The 14,327-nt window shown below is 41.9% G+C and overlaps 2 protein-coding genes across 3 annotated transcripts; both read right to left on the reverse strand.

Annotated features, from left to right (window-relative positions):
* Positions 1-10: 10 nt before the first annotated feature.
* Positions 11-3,328, reverse strand: tlr1 (toll-like receptor 1). The gene is made up of 2 exons (XM_065274217.2): positions 2,775-3,328; positions 11-2,641 (listed from the first exon to the last, which is right to left on the reverse strand). The coding sequence occupies exon 2, from the start codon at positions 2,632-2,634 to the stop codon at positions 238-240; it is 2,397 nt and encodes a 798-aa protein (XP_065130289.2). The 5' UTR covers positions 2,635-2,641; positions 2,775-3,328; the 3' UTR covers positions 11-237.
* Positions 3,329-9,678: 6,350 nt separating this feature from the next.
* On the reverse strand, positions 9,679-13,349 carry LOC135752269 (uncharacterized). 2 transcript variants are annotated; one of them, XM_073812054.1, is made up of 8 exons: positions 13,290-13,349; positions 12,891-12,945; positions 12,726-12,797; positions 11,371-11,412; positions 10,999-11,022; positions 10,426-10,671; positions 9,926-10,027; positions 9,679-9,845 (listed from the first exon to the last, which is right to left on the reverse strand). In XM_073812054.1, exons 2-8 carry the CDS (start codon positions 12,934-12,936, stop codon positions 9,760-9,762), a joined length of 618 nt encoding a protein of 205 aa, XP_073668155.1. In that variant the 5' UTR covers positions 12,937-12,945; positions 13,290-13,349; the 3' UTR covers positions 9,679-9,759. The 2 variants fall into 2 exon arrangements, with proteins under 2 accessions (XP_073668155.1, XP_065126808.2); XM_065270736.2 differs by lacking the exons at positions 10,999-11,022; positions 11,371-11,412.
* Between the last annotated feature and the right edge of the window lie 978 nt (positions 13,350-14,327).

Raw genomic sequence — 14,327 nt, forward strand, 5'->3', positions numbered from 1 at the left:
ACGCATCTGCAGCAGGCACTTATTTTGACAAGACACGTGATGCACATAGGATCACTTGACGCGCAGAATACATATTTTGAAATTGGGAACCACTCACATGACGGGCGACATACATATGTGACGAACTTTGCAATTGAGCGCCCTCAAAAAAAGAAGTCACCGGCCGCCACTGCTATACAATCCTGGAAATATCTAAATAAGTCACATTATGTTAATTTGTAAATATTTCAAATCAAATTAGCTGATCAAAGCTTGCTGTTCTCTCTCCAGTGGCATGGGAAGGTCAGCTTGCAGGGTCGCTCTGAGGTTTACCCAAAAAAGCGATTGTTTAGCCCCATCTTGTGGCCACTCTAGGTAGGTCCGTCTGGACATCATGGCCTTCAGCTGATAATATTTTGAGGGAATGAGATACAACGGTAAAGGTTCCAGGAGAACCAGGATGATGCTGTTTATCCCCCGCGTTACCTTTTGATGATTGGCGAAATACAGCTCGTAATGGCACCATTCGCTCTGGACGAAGTGAGAGGACAGCACAAAGACGCATCTTCGGCTCTGCTCAATGCACCGGAGAATGTTCTGAATGATCGTCTTTCCTGGGACAAAGTCTCGCTCGTGGTGACACACTCGCAGCCCGCTGCCCTCCAGCTTGGGCAGTAGTTGACCTTTTACCCACTCAGCGTTTCTTTGGCTGTACGATAGAAAAGCGTGGAAGCACACCCCTTCCATGTCCTCGGCTCTGTCCTGCGATAGGATCGCGTTATGCTTGGCACGGGTCCACTTCCAAATCATCTTGAGGTACCAGGGGGCATCCAGCTTATTGCAAAGAAGGGTGACGGCAATGGCCAAAGTTATGGTTGGGATCAAAATAGTAATTGATAGAAGCCAAGCTTTGCAGGAGATTTCAGGAAGGTAGAAATTTTGCAAGGTGGTGTTCCTCCAGGATTCCGGATAACTGCACTGGTAGCCGCCTGGCCAGTGCTCCAGAACAAGACCCGGAAGTTTGTGTCCTTGGCCGTCGATGAGGGCAGTGAATTCACGCAGAGGACAAGTGCAAATGTAAGGATTGTGACTTGCATCCAGACTTTTGAGATGTGGACAAGTCTCGAAGGCTTCTGGTAGGGGTGCATGAAGGGAATTTGATCTTATTACGAGCTTCTGCAAGTTTGGGTATGCTTGACACAGTGGGAGATCCAATAAACGGTTAGCTGTTAAGTCCAGCACACTCAAATGGTCCAAAAGTGGAACATTTGCAGGAACTGCACTTACTTGGTTATTTTGGAGGTTTAGGATCCTGATGGAAATGGGCAAACACTTGAACACGTTCTGGTCGAACCCATTCGATGATAAATCTAGATGGGTAATTTTTGGAGGCCAGACACACCTGCCTTGTTCCTCTGTATATGTGAGTGAGTTCTGGCTGAAGTCAACATACTGCAGGGATTTCATTAGATGAATTCTTGATGTCAGTGGTCTAAGGTGTCTGAGGTTATTACCCTTCAAAAGAATCTTTTCCAGGCCTGTCAGTGTATCACATTCTCTATCCGGATCGGTGAAGAAGACTTTCTCAGTTAGGGCGCAATCAGACAAGTCTAACACCCTTATCTCGCTGACTGATCTTGGACAGGTGATGTGAACGATGGGTGTTTGTGTTACGCTGAAATTCCTTGCAGGAATGTTGATGAAGAAGTCATAAAGTTTTTTTTGATCGAAGATAAAAGTGGTTACAGATGCTTTTTTGATAGAAAAGGACTCTAGCACGTGACCTGGAGTCACCTCAACTTGACCGCTCATTGAAATTATCGTAATATCAGACAAAAAAAGCTTTTGAATTGAAGATATCAACACTGTGTTCACGCAACCTGTCAGAACTTCCCAGCTACATTTCAGTTTTGAGATTCCCAAGTTGACGGTACGGAGAGACTCTCTGTGGTGCAGCTCTTGAAGGAACATCATCTCATTGTTGATGTTAGTGAATTCCAACTCCCTAAAGTGCTTGAAGGCATCGGATGCCATTTGAACGGCAATTGTGCTGTTGCACATTGACAAAACGATGATAGCCTTTTCCGCATGGACACCCATTAGACTGCTCTCCTCATACACCTTCATCCCACCGGCATTAACAAAGAACGTTTTGAGGGTAAGATTAGCAATGGTTGCAAAGTCTGATATGCTGACTTCTTCAGCGCTTAAGCCAAGCCACTGCAGGTGTTTAAGAGACACAAATTCCCTCCCAAGGGCCATAACAGAAAACATGTTTGACGACAGGTCTAGGAACTGCAGATGTCCTGCGTGCAGCAAAAAGTGTTGTTTAGAAAGGTTTTGGAGTTTGTTGTGAGACAAATCCAGAATCTCCAAAGCAGGTGTAGCGTTGAATGTGTTGACATCTATATGCTGTAATATGTTCCAAGACACATTTAAGAGATGAAGTTTGGGCGTTTTGTTGAAGTCTTGGCTTTTCAGTGACTGGATTTGATTCACAGACAGATCCAGATCTTCTGTGGATGATCCGAGGTCAGTTGGTACGGATGTGAGGTTTTGAGATGAATCATTTATTGTGACTCTCTTCATGTCCAGAATAACAGACGGAAGGAAGCACGTCATATAAAGAGCCAGTAACCAGCCAGACAGTTCCATCTTTCAGCTTGAAAAAACAAATTCCCATTTCAACTCAATCATGGCATTTAAGAAAATTTATATCAGTCATGCACTTCCTACTTAAAGACGGACAAACAGATAAATAGACATAAAAACAACATTATATTTTTAAGACTTACTCGTCTGCTGTAGCATTGACGGGTTGCTCTGTACTGAAACTGATGATCCAATTTAAATACTGCTACAGACAGAAGTTCTGCTTTTGTGCTGTTTTTGTTTCACTTCCCTTTAAACATCAAACATTTTCTAATGGCAAGCAGGTTATGTACTGTGAGGGAAATCGACAGGTAAGTATTATGTTGGTTTTACAAGCAATAAGAGAAACACTTTTTTAACCTCTTCACTTTATCTGTGTGCCAGGTTATGTGACCTTATTATATTGATCTCTAGAATACTTGATTTTGATTGGTCAATCATTAGTCCTCAGTGAAAGTGTTTGTATGTACGTACAAAAATATTTAGAAGTTAAAAAATAGTTCAGGTCATCTTTAACCACCACAAAAATTCTGAGTTGTCTTGAAATTATAAAATTGACAAATACGTCAACTTATCATTGTGTGTACGATTATTTTCATGGCTCCACTTCCTAACCATTTAGCATGACTGACTTTACATTTTCAAATTCTGTGTTGAATGTTTTAGAAGCTGAAAAACAATTTCAATATGTTCAGTATGAGGAGTTCAGATGCAAAACCCTCTAAGCGCATCTCAACATGTTCCCTTTCAATACGGTTCACTTCGCATTGCGTCAGTTAGCTGACGCTATGGGGGAAACTCCTGTTTACTCCGTGACTGAAGCCTATTGGTTAACGTCTGTACAAAGTACAGACCAATGACGTTTGAACCCGCGCGCGGGAGGAACGCGTCCCTATATAAGCGCGGTTCAATCGTCAGGAGCTCATTATTTTCTCCTTCAGCGCGAACCTCTCGCTGCTCCGAAGAAAAAGAAGAAGCCTTACCTCGCCGTTGACAAAAGCCCTGCAGCGGAGTCCAGGCCTAGCGTCTTCCCCTGCCGTTTTCCGGCTGAGAACCGAAGATAGCAGAGTCCAGGTCTAGCGTCTTCCCCTGCCGCTTTCCGGCCGAGAACCGAAGATAGCCTTCGCTTGCCGTGGTACGAGCCCTGTGCAGCGGACACACGCCTGACGAGGTCTCCCCTGCGGCCGCCCGGTAAGATCAATATTTTTAATATAAAGCTATAAGCTAAAAGAGCAGGCGCTGTTGTAATAGCGTCCAGCACAGCGGCTCGGTGAGCCTCTCTGCTATGAATTTCCTCCGAGCGCGTTACCGGTCTGGCACCTCCCACGCCGGGACCGCGCTTATGCTTTGGTTGTCTTATCCATGTTTCGTGCTCCCCCTGCTGTTCCTCTCTCGCCGGGATGAACACACGGCGAGCCATGAGACTAGATGGATGCATAGACAAGCACACACGGACTAACCCCCCCTGTGTTTTGTCACACCGCAACCGTTGATGCTTACAGAGTCCCTTCGCTCCTCTCACATTCAGTGGCGAGATCTCTGGCACATATATTAATCCCCCGAGTGCATCGGGTGATACCGTCACGACGCATGGCTGTTCTGTCTGTGTTGCTGCTCCCCTCTGCCGTTCCTCTCTTGTTGAGATGAACAAGCGGGGAACCGTAGACCTGGATAGATGCATACGACAAGCAAACACGGGTGGTCTGCCCCTGTATCTGTCATAGCACAGCCACTCGTGCTCCACGCTCGCGGAGTCCCTCGCTCCTTTCCCCACAGTGGTGAGGTCTCTTAACGGCTTAGCTAGCACGCGGTATTACGGCTCGCTGCCTCTAAATGCAGCTGTCCAGTGTTCAACGATTACAGAGCTTCATGCCCCTCCCCTCATGGAGCGGCGCGATCTCATTCGTCTGCTCGATAGGGCCGATTCGCCGCTATTGGAGCACCAAGAACACTCATTATAAGAGAGCTTCATGCCCCTCCCCTCCTGGAGCGGCACGATCTCATTCGTCTGCTCGATAAGGCGGACACGCCTCTATTGGAGCGCTAAAACAGTTATTATAGAGCTTTACTGGCCTGAGCCGATCTCACTTCAGATAGCTCATTTTTCGTCTGCCTGGTAATTTCTCTCTGGTTTAGACGGAATCAGAGGCAGAACGAATTTGTTTATAATATACTGAGGCCCGAATACCTCCCTTTATTCAGTCCCGTCCTATATCAGTGCGCTGAATATTGGTACATTCTTATATATATATACCCGGTTTTTCTGCCCTTTTAATAAACGGCAAAACCGCGGGCCTCACGGCAGACTTCCTCTCTGCGATGGGTTCAGTCTGACATTAAACCACCTAGACATACTACCCTGCTCCGTGAGCCGTTCGGTCACCGTCACTACTGAGGCTTGTGCACCTGAACGGCTGAGCTCTGGTCTCCGCAGCATAGCTGCATCAACAGAGAACGAAACTGTCTGGGAAAAAAGGGGTTATGTCGCGCCTCGGCTGGACTGCCCTGAAATGTTTTCTGTGTGCTGTTTATCCAAACATACTGTGTAATACTGTCGGCTATGCGATCTCACTATAGTGGCGAACGGTATTTAATTCCTCTAAAAAGAGTAATTTCCGTGCTTACTATACTGTGTATTGACACCCACGGTTGTACGGTGTCTCTAAACACTTTATCGCCTGACTGACAAGCATTCAGTAATACGCACACACGGCCCGCTGTCCATAATTCTATCGACGCTAGCCGAAAAAACCCCGGTTTGGCCATATACTGTGTATTGACACCCCACGACTGTACGGTGTCTCTAACACCTTTCTGCCAAATTCGCTCGCAGCCCACCTCAGTTTCTCCGCTACGATGCTGATGGCGCAAACGAGCACGGTCTTACGGCTGTTATCCTCCCTTCCTAGAGGAAGGACAGCCTCAGACTTTTGCATGGCTCCAAGCGTTTGAATCGCGCCCTCTCCGGACGGCCACTCAAAGGCTTACAGCCAAGCGGTTTATGACGTTTTTCGGCCATATAGCTGATTTATATTAGCGGATCCGAAGACGTTCACACCTCCGCTCCAATACTCGGAGATATTAAGGGTAATATCAACCTCAAGTGAGCTTGCTACCCGCCACAATAAGTTTCAAAGCTTAAAGCGCGCGCACAGTCAGACGCGCGCGGCATCTCGTTTAAGACGGGCGCACGTACCCCTCTAACGAGCCTCAGAAAGCTGAATATCGTGGCATTCTGTTCATAAGTCCACTTCAGTTTGACTAAGCAAAGGTCCCGCCCCGAGCTGACGGCCGGGAAGCTTGCTTAAGTTACACACGGCTGCATAAGTGCTGTCATTACGAGCTAGCCCAGCATCTGCTGTGGGTTGAACACGCTTTACGACGGCAATCAGCCTTCGGCGCGTGGAACGCCGTTTGTCTCATATAAATCACCTTGTACTGTGAATACGGTACATTAAGAGGATGATTTAGCACTGCAGCACTCTCGACCGTGTTATTGTGATAATGCGGTCGGGCAATCTACGGTGGTTTCATTATTTACCGAACCAGACTGAGATCTCGCCCCCTGAACAAGCTGACGAGTCATCTCCTTTATAAACTCATTGCATCGCTTTATAAGCTATGTTCAATCAGAGTGATACGCATCTCATGCTTAAACTACCAATATTAACCCATTACGATGGGCGTGCGGAGATGGCATCCGTGGGACACGACCTACATTACGTGCCTTATGACACATTGACACAAGCTGCTAGGACCCCTTTCACGAGGCGTCCTTATGCAAAGTCTGATCCATTCTGTCTAGTGACATTTGAAAGTCAAAACCCCCCGCGAATCGCCGGTGGAACACTTTTCTCCTCACTACAGAGGCACGGCGGCTCTCTCCCCTACCTATATCTATGTGGCCGTGATAACAGCGAACCACGCTTTTACGACCGACCATTCATTTAATTCACAAGCCTGTCATCTCTCAGATGCGGACGGCGGCGGTAACAGCGAACCATGCTTTTACGGCTGGCCATTCACTTTATTCATAAGCCTGTCATTTCTCAGATGCGGACGGTGCCCGAGGCACAGCGCTCTGGAACTGTCCAAGGTCCTGTATGACACATACGTCTGACGTACATCAGACGATCAGCTGTTCATCTGCGTCACAGATCACTCACTAGAGCACCTGTCAATACAGGCTATTTATGGATCGTTGACGTTATCACCTCCCGTGACAATTATGCTCACTTGTCTTAGAGCATGGGCATGGTCTTAGAGGTTTCTCATTTGACAATTGTGACACGACCGGCTGGTCCCCGCCATCCACGTTGTCAGTTTACAGCTTCGACATCCCTGCTTCGCGCACTACTGAGGTTTGTTGCATTAAAGGTGCGCCCATTAGCTCACCTGTATGCACGATATGGTTTTTAATTATATGCGTCCACCGTGCGCTTAGAGAAGCTCACATGTACACGCTATAACATTTTGGTATACAATAAGATGCGCTTGGGAAAGCTCACCTGTATACACAGCTGTGTTATGCTTTGTGACACATACATTGTTGTTCATCTGTGTACGTTCACGGTGCGTTGGATGCCCACCGTTACGTTCATCAATCATATCTGTACACATTCACGGCGCGTTCTGTGCACTGATTTATCTATACGCATTCACGGTGCACTGAAGAGTTCACCCGTGTGCGCACAATTTATTATCAGAACACATGACGGCGCGCTCGAGAATCTTGCCGGCCTGTGCATTATAACACTCTGATTCATCTATATGCATTCACGATGTATTCAAGTGTTAACCTGTGCCCGTGCAATTTAAAGTCAATACACAATTACGGCGCGCTTGGAAAGCTCACCGATCTGTGCACTATAATACTACCTATATGCATCCCGATGCGCTCGAGGGTGCACCTGGGTTCACACTATTGTGGTATCTGTATAATCCCACGCTACGAACCGTTCTGCCGCATATTATAGTCAGATCGACCGTTCGTGAGCTTTGCAGATCACTCACTACGTGTGTCTGTTGCTAACAGTGGTTATTTAGATGGATCGTTGAAACCATCGCACTGGCTCATGCCCCTCTATGAGCTATGTCCTATATAGAGCCCACTCTCTGCGAGTTTGGCTTCTTCATGAACTTGGTCTACAGGGGTATCTATATCTATATTTGATATCTGCTACGCGGCCGGCTGGTCTTCGCCGTCTACGTTGTCAGATTGTACAGCTTAGACGTCCCTGCCCTACGAGCGCAGGTTCTCTCGGCTCAATCATGCACGCTCATGCGTTTTATGTGTACACCACGGTGCGCTCAGCGAGCTCACCAACGTGACTCTGAATTTACTTATCTCGCACAGCCGCGGCGCGCTCGGTACCTCGCCGTCTTGTGCTATGTTATGTGCCCCCGGTGCGTTTAAACCCCACCGTGTGCGCGTCAACAATTTATATGGTGCTTACACATTTGCTTTTAAAGCTGTGAATATGCCGGGTATAGGGCCACACGCAGTGTCTCTCCGGTAAGGCACTTCAGTACGTTGTGTATGCACGGCGTGATGGGATTACGTTCCCCCATAGCGTCAGCTAACTGACGCAATGCGAAGTGAACCGTATTGAAAGGGAACGCTTAGGTTACTCACGTAACCCCGGTTCCCTGAAATAACGGGAACGAAGCATTGCGTCTCTTGCCGTGCTACAAACGTCTACGCAGCGAGTGTTATTCGGCTGCGCGCTTCAGTCGAATATAATGAGCTCCTGACGATTGAACCGCGCTTATATAGGGACGCGTTCCTCCCGCGCGCGGGTTCAAACGTCATTGGTCTGTACTTTGTACAGACGTTAACCAATAGGCTTCAGTCACGGAGTAAACAGGAGTTTCCCCCATAGCGTCAGCTAACTGACGCAATGCTTCGTTCCCGTTATTTCAGGGAACCGGGGTTACGTGAGTAACCTAAGCGTTTTTTTTTTTTTTGTGAATTAGCGTTTTTTTTTTTTCAGACTCTTATGTTTAGGTTTAGTCATTTCTATTTAATGGCAATGTAAGTTGTCAGTAATTAAAGTAATTAAAATGCCTTATTTTCACAAATGTCTCTGCAGTCATTTTATTGGTTTTTAATAAATGTGACAGTTTTGCTGCAAAACCCTCTTCTTTTTTTTATTTATTTTTGAAAACCCCCTCCACTTCTAGACAATCCACTTATTTGGACTTAGCAAACAGTTACAAAAATCACTCAATGTTACTACAAACATTACAAATGATGAAGCCAGAATGTAAATATGAAGAAACTGAACCACATGTTAGGGGGCGCTGGAGGACAGGCTCACCTGTTGCTATTTTCAGTGTGGCTTTAAAGGGGCCATGGCATAAAAAATCGGACTTTTCAATGTTTAAGTGCTATAACTGGGTTCCCAGTGCTTCTATTAACCTAGAAAATGGGATAAAGATCAACTCAGCAACTTCGTTTTTGGTAAACCATTCTCTGCAAGCACATGAAAAATTAGGTTATTGAAATTTGTCTCTCCTTATGATGTCATAATGAGATCTTAGTATAATAATACCGCCCCTTAATCTGCACTGTCCAACCACGGCACAGCCATTTAGTGCAGAGAGAAAAAATTATTTACAACAACAAAACACCATCATTGCAATCAGTGTTTGAATTTCATCAGCTCATTTGCATTTTAAAGGACACACCCAAACGGCACATTTTTGCTCATACCTACAAAGTGTCCATGTTAAAATGTTATAATAATTAATCTATATGGTATTTTAAGCTAAAACTTCACATGTGAAATTCTTAGTGGTTGTTGAATGTTCAAGACAAGGTAGAACCATTTGATTATTAAATCAAGCAAAGCTCGTGTCTATTTCCTGCAGTTGTGTCACAACTTCTCAGCCACGCTGCAAAGTCAGACCAGGCATGAAGATGCCTTGCACCTTCTGTATCCAACGCATTATGCCTTTAGACAAGCTTGCACAAACTCTCTGAAAATCTAGACCTAAATACAGGAGCATAATGCTGTTTGAAAGACTTTAATTTTTAAACATCGTGCCACATAAATGGACAGAATATCTCAGGTACAGCAAAGATAAGCAATTTTACAGGAAATTTATGTTTTCAGTGGTCTGCTTTCACCAGTAGTTGGTGGTGACTGTGGCAGTGCTGTGGATGTTCTGAATATTCTGCTCTCTTTGTCTCTTCCTGGCCTCTCTCTGAACTATAGAGAGAGAAAGAGAGAGATGACATAAATCCAGGACTCATCAGCAGCTCTTTAATAAAGGATATGAGGTCACCTACCTTGTCCACTCCTCTGGGTGATCTTCATGACTATTCCAAAAATGAGCAGGAGACCAAAAGCTCCCGCAACACAAATCAATATAACCACTGTACTATTATCAGCTGTGCACGGCAGACAGGGAGAACAAGCATGAAAAAAGAAATATTAGTGTCTGTCTATCACTACAACTTGGTATGAATAATATAGGGTGACCAAACGTGCCATTTTACCCAGACACGTCCTTGCCAGTATTTCCGGTGCGTCCTCCTGTAGTTGCATTTGTTGGCCGCATACGTCATCGAGGTTCTCACATTTCAGTTAAAAACATTATAAAATTTACATTTATTGACACACAAATTTCATTCTTACCATGAAATGTAACGGATATTAACCTTGATGACACACCCGAAATCCTGGCCACTACGTGTCCGTGAAAAATGGCACGTATGGTGACCCTGCATAATATTTTTGTTTAAAAGGGCAAACATTTTAGAAAAACATAAAGAAACATCCTAATTACTTGTTAGAGTAATTGTTTCTGTATCAGAGAAATTTCCACAAATGCTGCTGATCTGACAGGTGACATCCACCCCTTCTGTAATACGTGGAATCAGAAGTGTTTCGTAATGATTTTCCTCAATTGGAATTTTGTTCTTGATCCACACGATCGAAATATTAGCTCTGGGGAGGTCATGAACGCATGTCACATTTACATCTTTCAATTTATCAGCTGGATTAGGAGTTGCAGTCACAGTCACATTGAAAGCTGGAATGATCAGGAAAATGTCAAAGGTCATATTGGGCTGTTTGAAATGGAATACTATTGTATACTGATATTCGTATACATGCACTACAGTACCACATACAATTATGAATAGTAGTATTCTGCACTGTTACCACCACATGACCCCACAACAATTATGAAAGCGTATAGATTTGTTGCCTTTATAATAAAAATACAATGAAATTGTATAAATCCATTCATCCAGAGAATTCACATTATCTGCTTGCTATACAAAACATAACTTTTAAAGAGACATTGCAGCTGCATTGATCTGATCAATCATAAGACATTTAATCGCAATACTAATACCTTGTCTGCAATGTGTAGGAACATCTGGAGGAAGAAAACGTTACATAGATTTAAAATATGTACAACAATTTCTCACGCATTCTGTTCAATATTATTTCCAGATATAAATATTTCTGATACACATTGTTGATTTACACAAATGTATATTTTGTTTAGAAAAGTATGTGTTTCAATGCTTATTCATTATTGTACTGTATTTACATTAAATCTAAAGACCTCTCATTGTATGTTTTTGTTCACTCTATGGAAATACTGACATTTAAATAGTATAACCTAATATGATGTTTGTTCAATATACATTTTCCCACAAATGATTATTGTACTGGTAATGCTTTTAAAAATGTTTTAAGTTTAAAGAAAAATGTGACTGACCATTGTAGCATTTTTGGTTGGTAAAGCACTGTGGGCATGGCTCTATAAGTCAGAACAAGGAAATATTTAAATACAATATATTTTTAGTATACATACTGTAAAATCCTTAAACCCCTAAAAAATCCTTCCTGTGATATCAGTGTCAACCCAGCCATCTATTGCTGCCACCCCAATCACAAAAAAAAACTATTCTAGAGCTTTGCAGCTAAAAACATATATTCAAATTTTTGGTTTACGCTTATTTTAATGTTGAACAAGACAATGCTCTTGTCTTTTCATCTTGTATTTGTTGAGGCCCTTTGATGGCCCCGGCCTCCTGTTAAAAAAGCCCATTATAGGTGATTATAAGCCACTAAAGCAAGCTGTCACCCCAACCACTTATCAAATTTTTTTACGTTTTCATTTTGTCAGAACAAACATGCAGATACATACTTGTTCTGATGACAATGCTTTGGATATATGACTTATAGTACTGTGCAAAAGTCTTAGGCCACCACCACCAGACTTGTTGTCATAGAAGTTTTAATGTCAATCCATATTAATTTTTCAATCTATTTTATTAAGATACAAACAGAAAAGACAAGAAATATGTAAAAATTAAAATTTCTTGACTAAATGTCATCTTTAGGCATTGTCGGTGTTTAGTGTGACCTCGTGGCACTAAACACATTTTGAGCGTTTTTGAGCAGAACGAAGTAAAAAGACTAATATCTTTAAAATTTGAAATTAGGATTTAATTTTATTTAAATTTAAGAGATTCTGCAGTTTCCTGCTATTGCTCAAGTGGAAGGGGAGTTTACCCTAAAAACTTGACATAACGGTTTACATTATTATACAGTTTTTAATACTACACACACATTTCCTGTATTTTCTGGATGTATTCTATTAAAGAGACTGAGAAACAATTATATATGATCACTATAACATTGCAAAAACAACTAATCTAATTCTGGCATGGAGGCCTAAGACTTTTGCACAGTAATGTACTTCTGTCATTTTAATGTATCATGAGAGATCCTGAAAAGCAAGGTCCGGTGCTTGCCCGGTGAGCAAGTGGCATCAGATTCATCCGCACAGAGAAATTTTTAAAAATTGAAAAATAATGCAAAACTTTTGCAAACTACTACGCAAATAACTCTAATTTTACGTTTTAAACAGAGATGGCGATAGAAAGGCAAAGGTTACGTACTACAGCTTTAAAAATCAAGTCAGAGATTAAAATGAAAGGGTGGGCAAATTGAAAAACAAGTTAAAACAAACATGTTACTAAATGCACAGGTCAATAAAAAACATATACTTTTAGCAAATTAGGGTAGTCAACAAGTAAATTTATCAGGTTGATTTTCTGAACTTACCTGAAACACTACTATTACAAATCAGGCATTCAGCCGGTGTGCAAGTTTCAGACATTGCAATGCCTAAAGTTACTGAAAGAAGCAGATATTTTACATTACGTTTGTTTGTAGTTGTCTGATTGTTTGTATATGAATTCAAAAGGATAGCATTATAAATGTCCTTACAGATATGAATACAGATGCTGAGCAGCGTCATTTCAAACTCTCCCATAATTCCTTACTGTGTACAGACAGGGATATGATACAGGAATCATAAAAAATTTAAAAGTCATTGTCTTTGCTGATGATTTGACTAATAGAAAACTTGAAAACTAATAATGCTTATGATTAAAGGAATGAAGGACCTACGTCTTACATTTTATTAAAAATGTCATTCAAACCACAACAAATAAGCATTTTGTTTGTGCTGACTGTAAAAATAATTGGCACATTTTGTCTTTAACAAACATTGTGTTACATAAAAATGTGTTACGCTTGAATGATACCAGTCTCTCTTTCCCTCTTTGTCACCCAATCTCCTCACACAATTAATTTATATAAAAATATACAGAAAATTAATTTTACCTGTTTCAGGGAGTATGCTTGAACACCACATGCGCTTAGAGGAAACAGGCAGCAGTCTCACTTACACAAGAGCTTTTCATAAAAGTATTTGTATTTTGTGATGTAGTTACAGATATGAATGCAAATCAGTGACCTAGAGATATTATATTATACTGCATATAGACTGCTTTGTTTACAGTGACGTATACAAGATCTGTGTAAACAGACCACTTCAAAAGGAATGGAAAGAATTACATATTTATTAATGTACTTTTTATTATATTTTACAATTGCAAAGATTTTCTGAAATGCATCATAATTTTTAAACTACAAACACAAAAATGCTACACTGGAGTGCAAAACATTTAAAACATAAGCAAACACTTTCTGTACTGTGTGTAATTTGCAACAGCATTAAGATGACAAAAAAAAAAAAAACATTTAAACTAGACAATAATAATGGCAAGTACAGTTAAATGAACTCTGTAAATTGCTTTTTTAGCTAATCACAATTTTAAAAAGTTTTAGTTCAGTTCTATAAAAATAGCAATTATGTAAACTTTCACCTGAATTTAAACAATATTTAATTACAGGAAAAAGTAAAAGTATAGAAAAATAATGTTTAATCTTTTCTCTTGTTATTGCTGTAACCGAGTCCAGACAGCAGGGGGAGCTGTACTCCATCATATTACAAGCACGAAACATTATTACAACCAACCTCTGATAAATTGTAGTTTTGCATGATAAGTATAGTTGTTACATAAATACAAAACATCAGCTCAACTACAGTTGCACAGATTTCCTCCGAGAAAGGTTTAATAAGTTATTTTGGCAAAAATTGTATGCCCCTGTGACTTATCAAATTAATGTGTTTTGTCTAGGCTGAAATTTGCTTTCAATGTTTTAGTATTATCAATAAAATGACTAAAACCGCTTATACTGTATAGACAAACATCTAGCACTGTTCAACATAGTGCGTAGTTTAAGTAGGCTAGTATGTCATTTAAAGTCTGGTCAGCTGTTTGCGCGTGCGCGTATCCTGATTCTCAGTTCACCTGT

Source organism: Paramisgurnus dabryanus, chromosome 16, assembly GCF_030506205.2.
Source record: "Paramisgurnus dabryanus chromosome 16, PD_genome_1.1, whole genome shotgun sequence".
Taxonomy (NCBI): domain Eukaryota; kingdom Metazoa; phylum Chordata; class Actinopteri; order Cypriniformes; family Cobitidae; genus Paramisgurnus; species Paramisgurnus dabryanus.

Bases quoted from the DNA above. Each gene is read 5' to 3' on its own strand.
- tlr1 (XM_065274217.2), bottom strand. From the start codon at position 2,634: ATGGAACTGTCTGGCTGGTTACTGGCTCTTTATATGACGTGCTTCCTT.
- LOC135752269 (XM_073812054.1), bottom strand. From the start codon at position 12,936: ATGGGAGAGTTTGAAATGACGCTGCTCAGCATCTGTATTCATATCT. The intron at 11,023-11,370 runs GTCAGTCACATT...TTCTTCCTCCAG, and splicing joins CAACCAAAAATGCTACAATG to ATGTTCCTACACATTGCAGA. The intron at 9,846-9,925 runs GTAGGTGACCTC...CTCTCTCTATAG, and splicing joins CACCCAGAGGAGTGGACAAG to TTCAGAGAGAGGCCAGGAAG.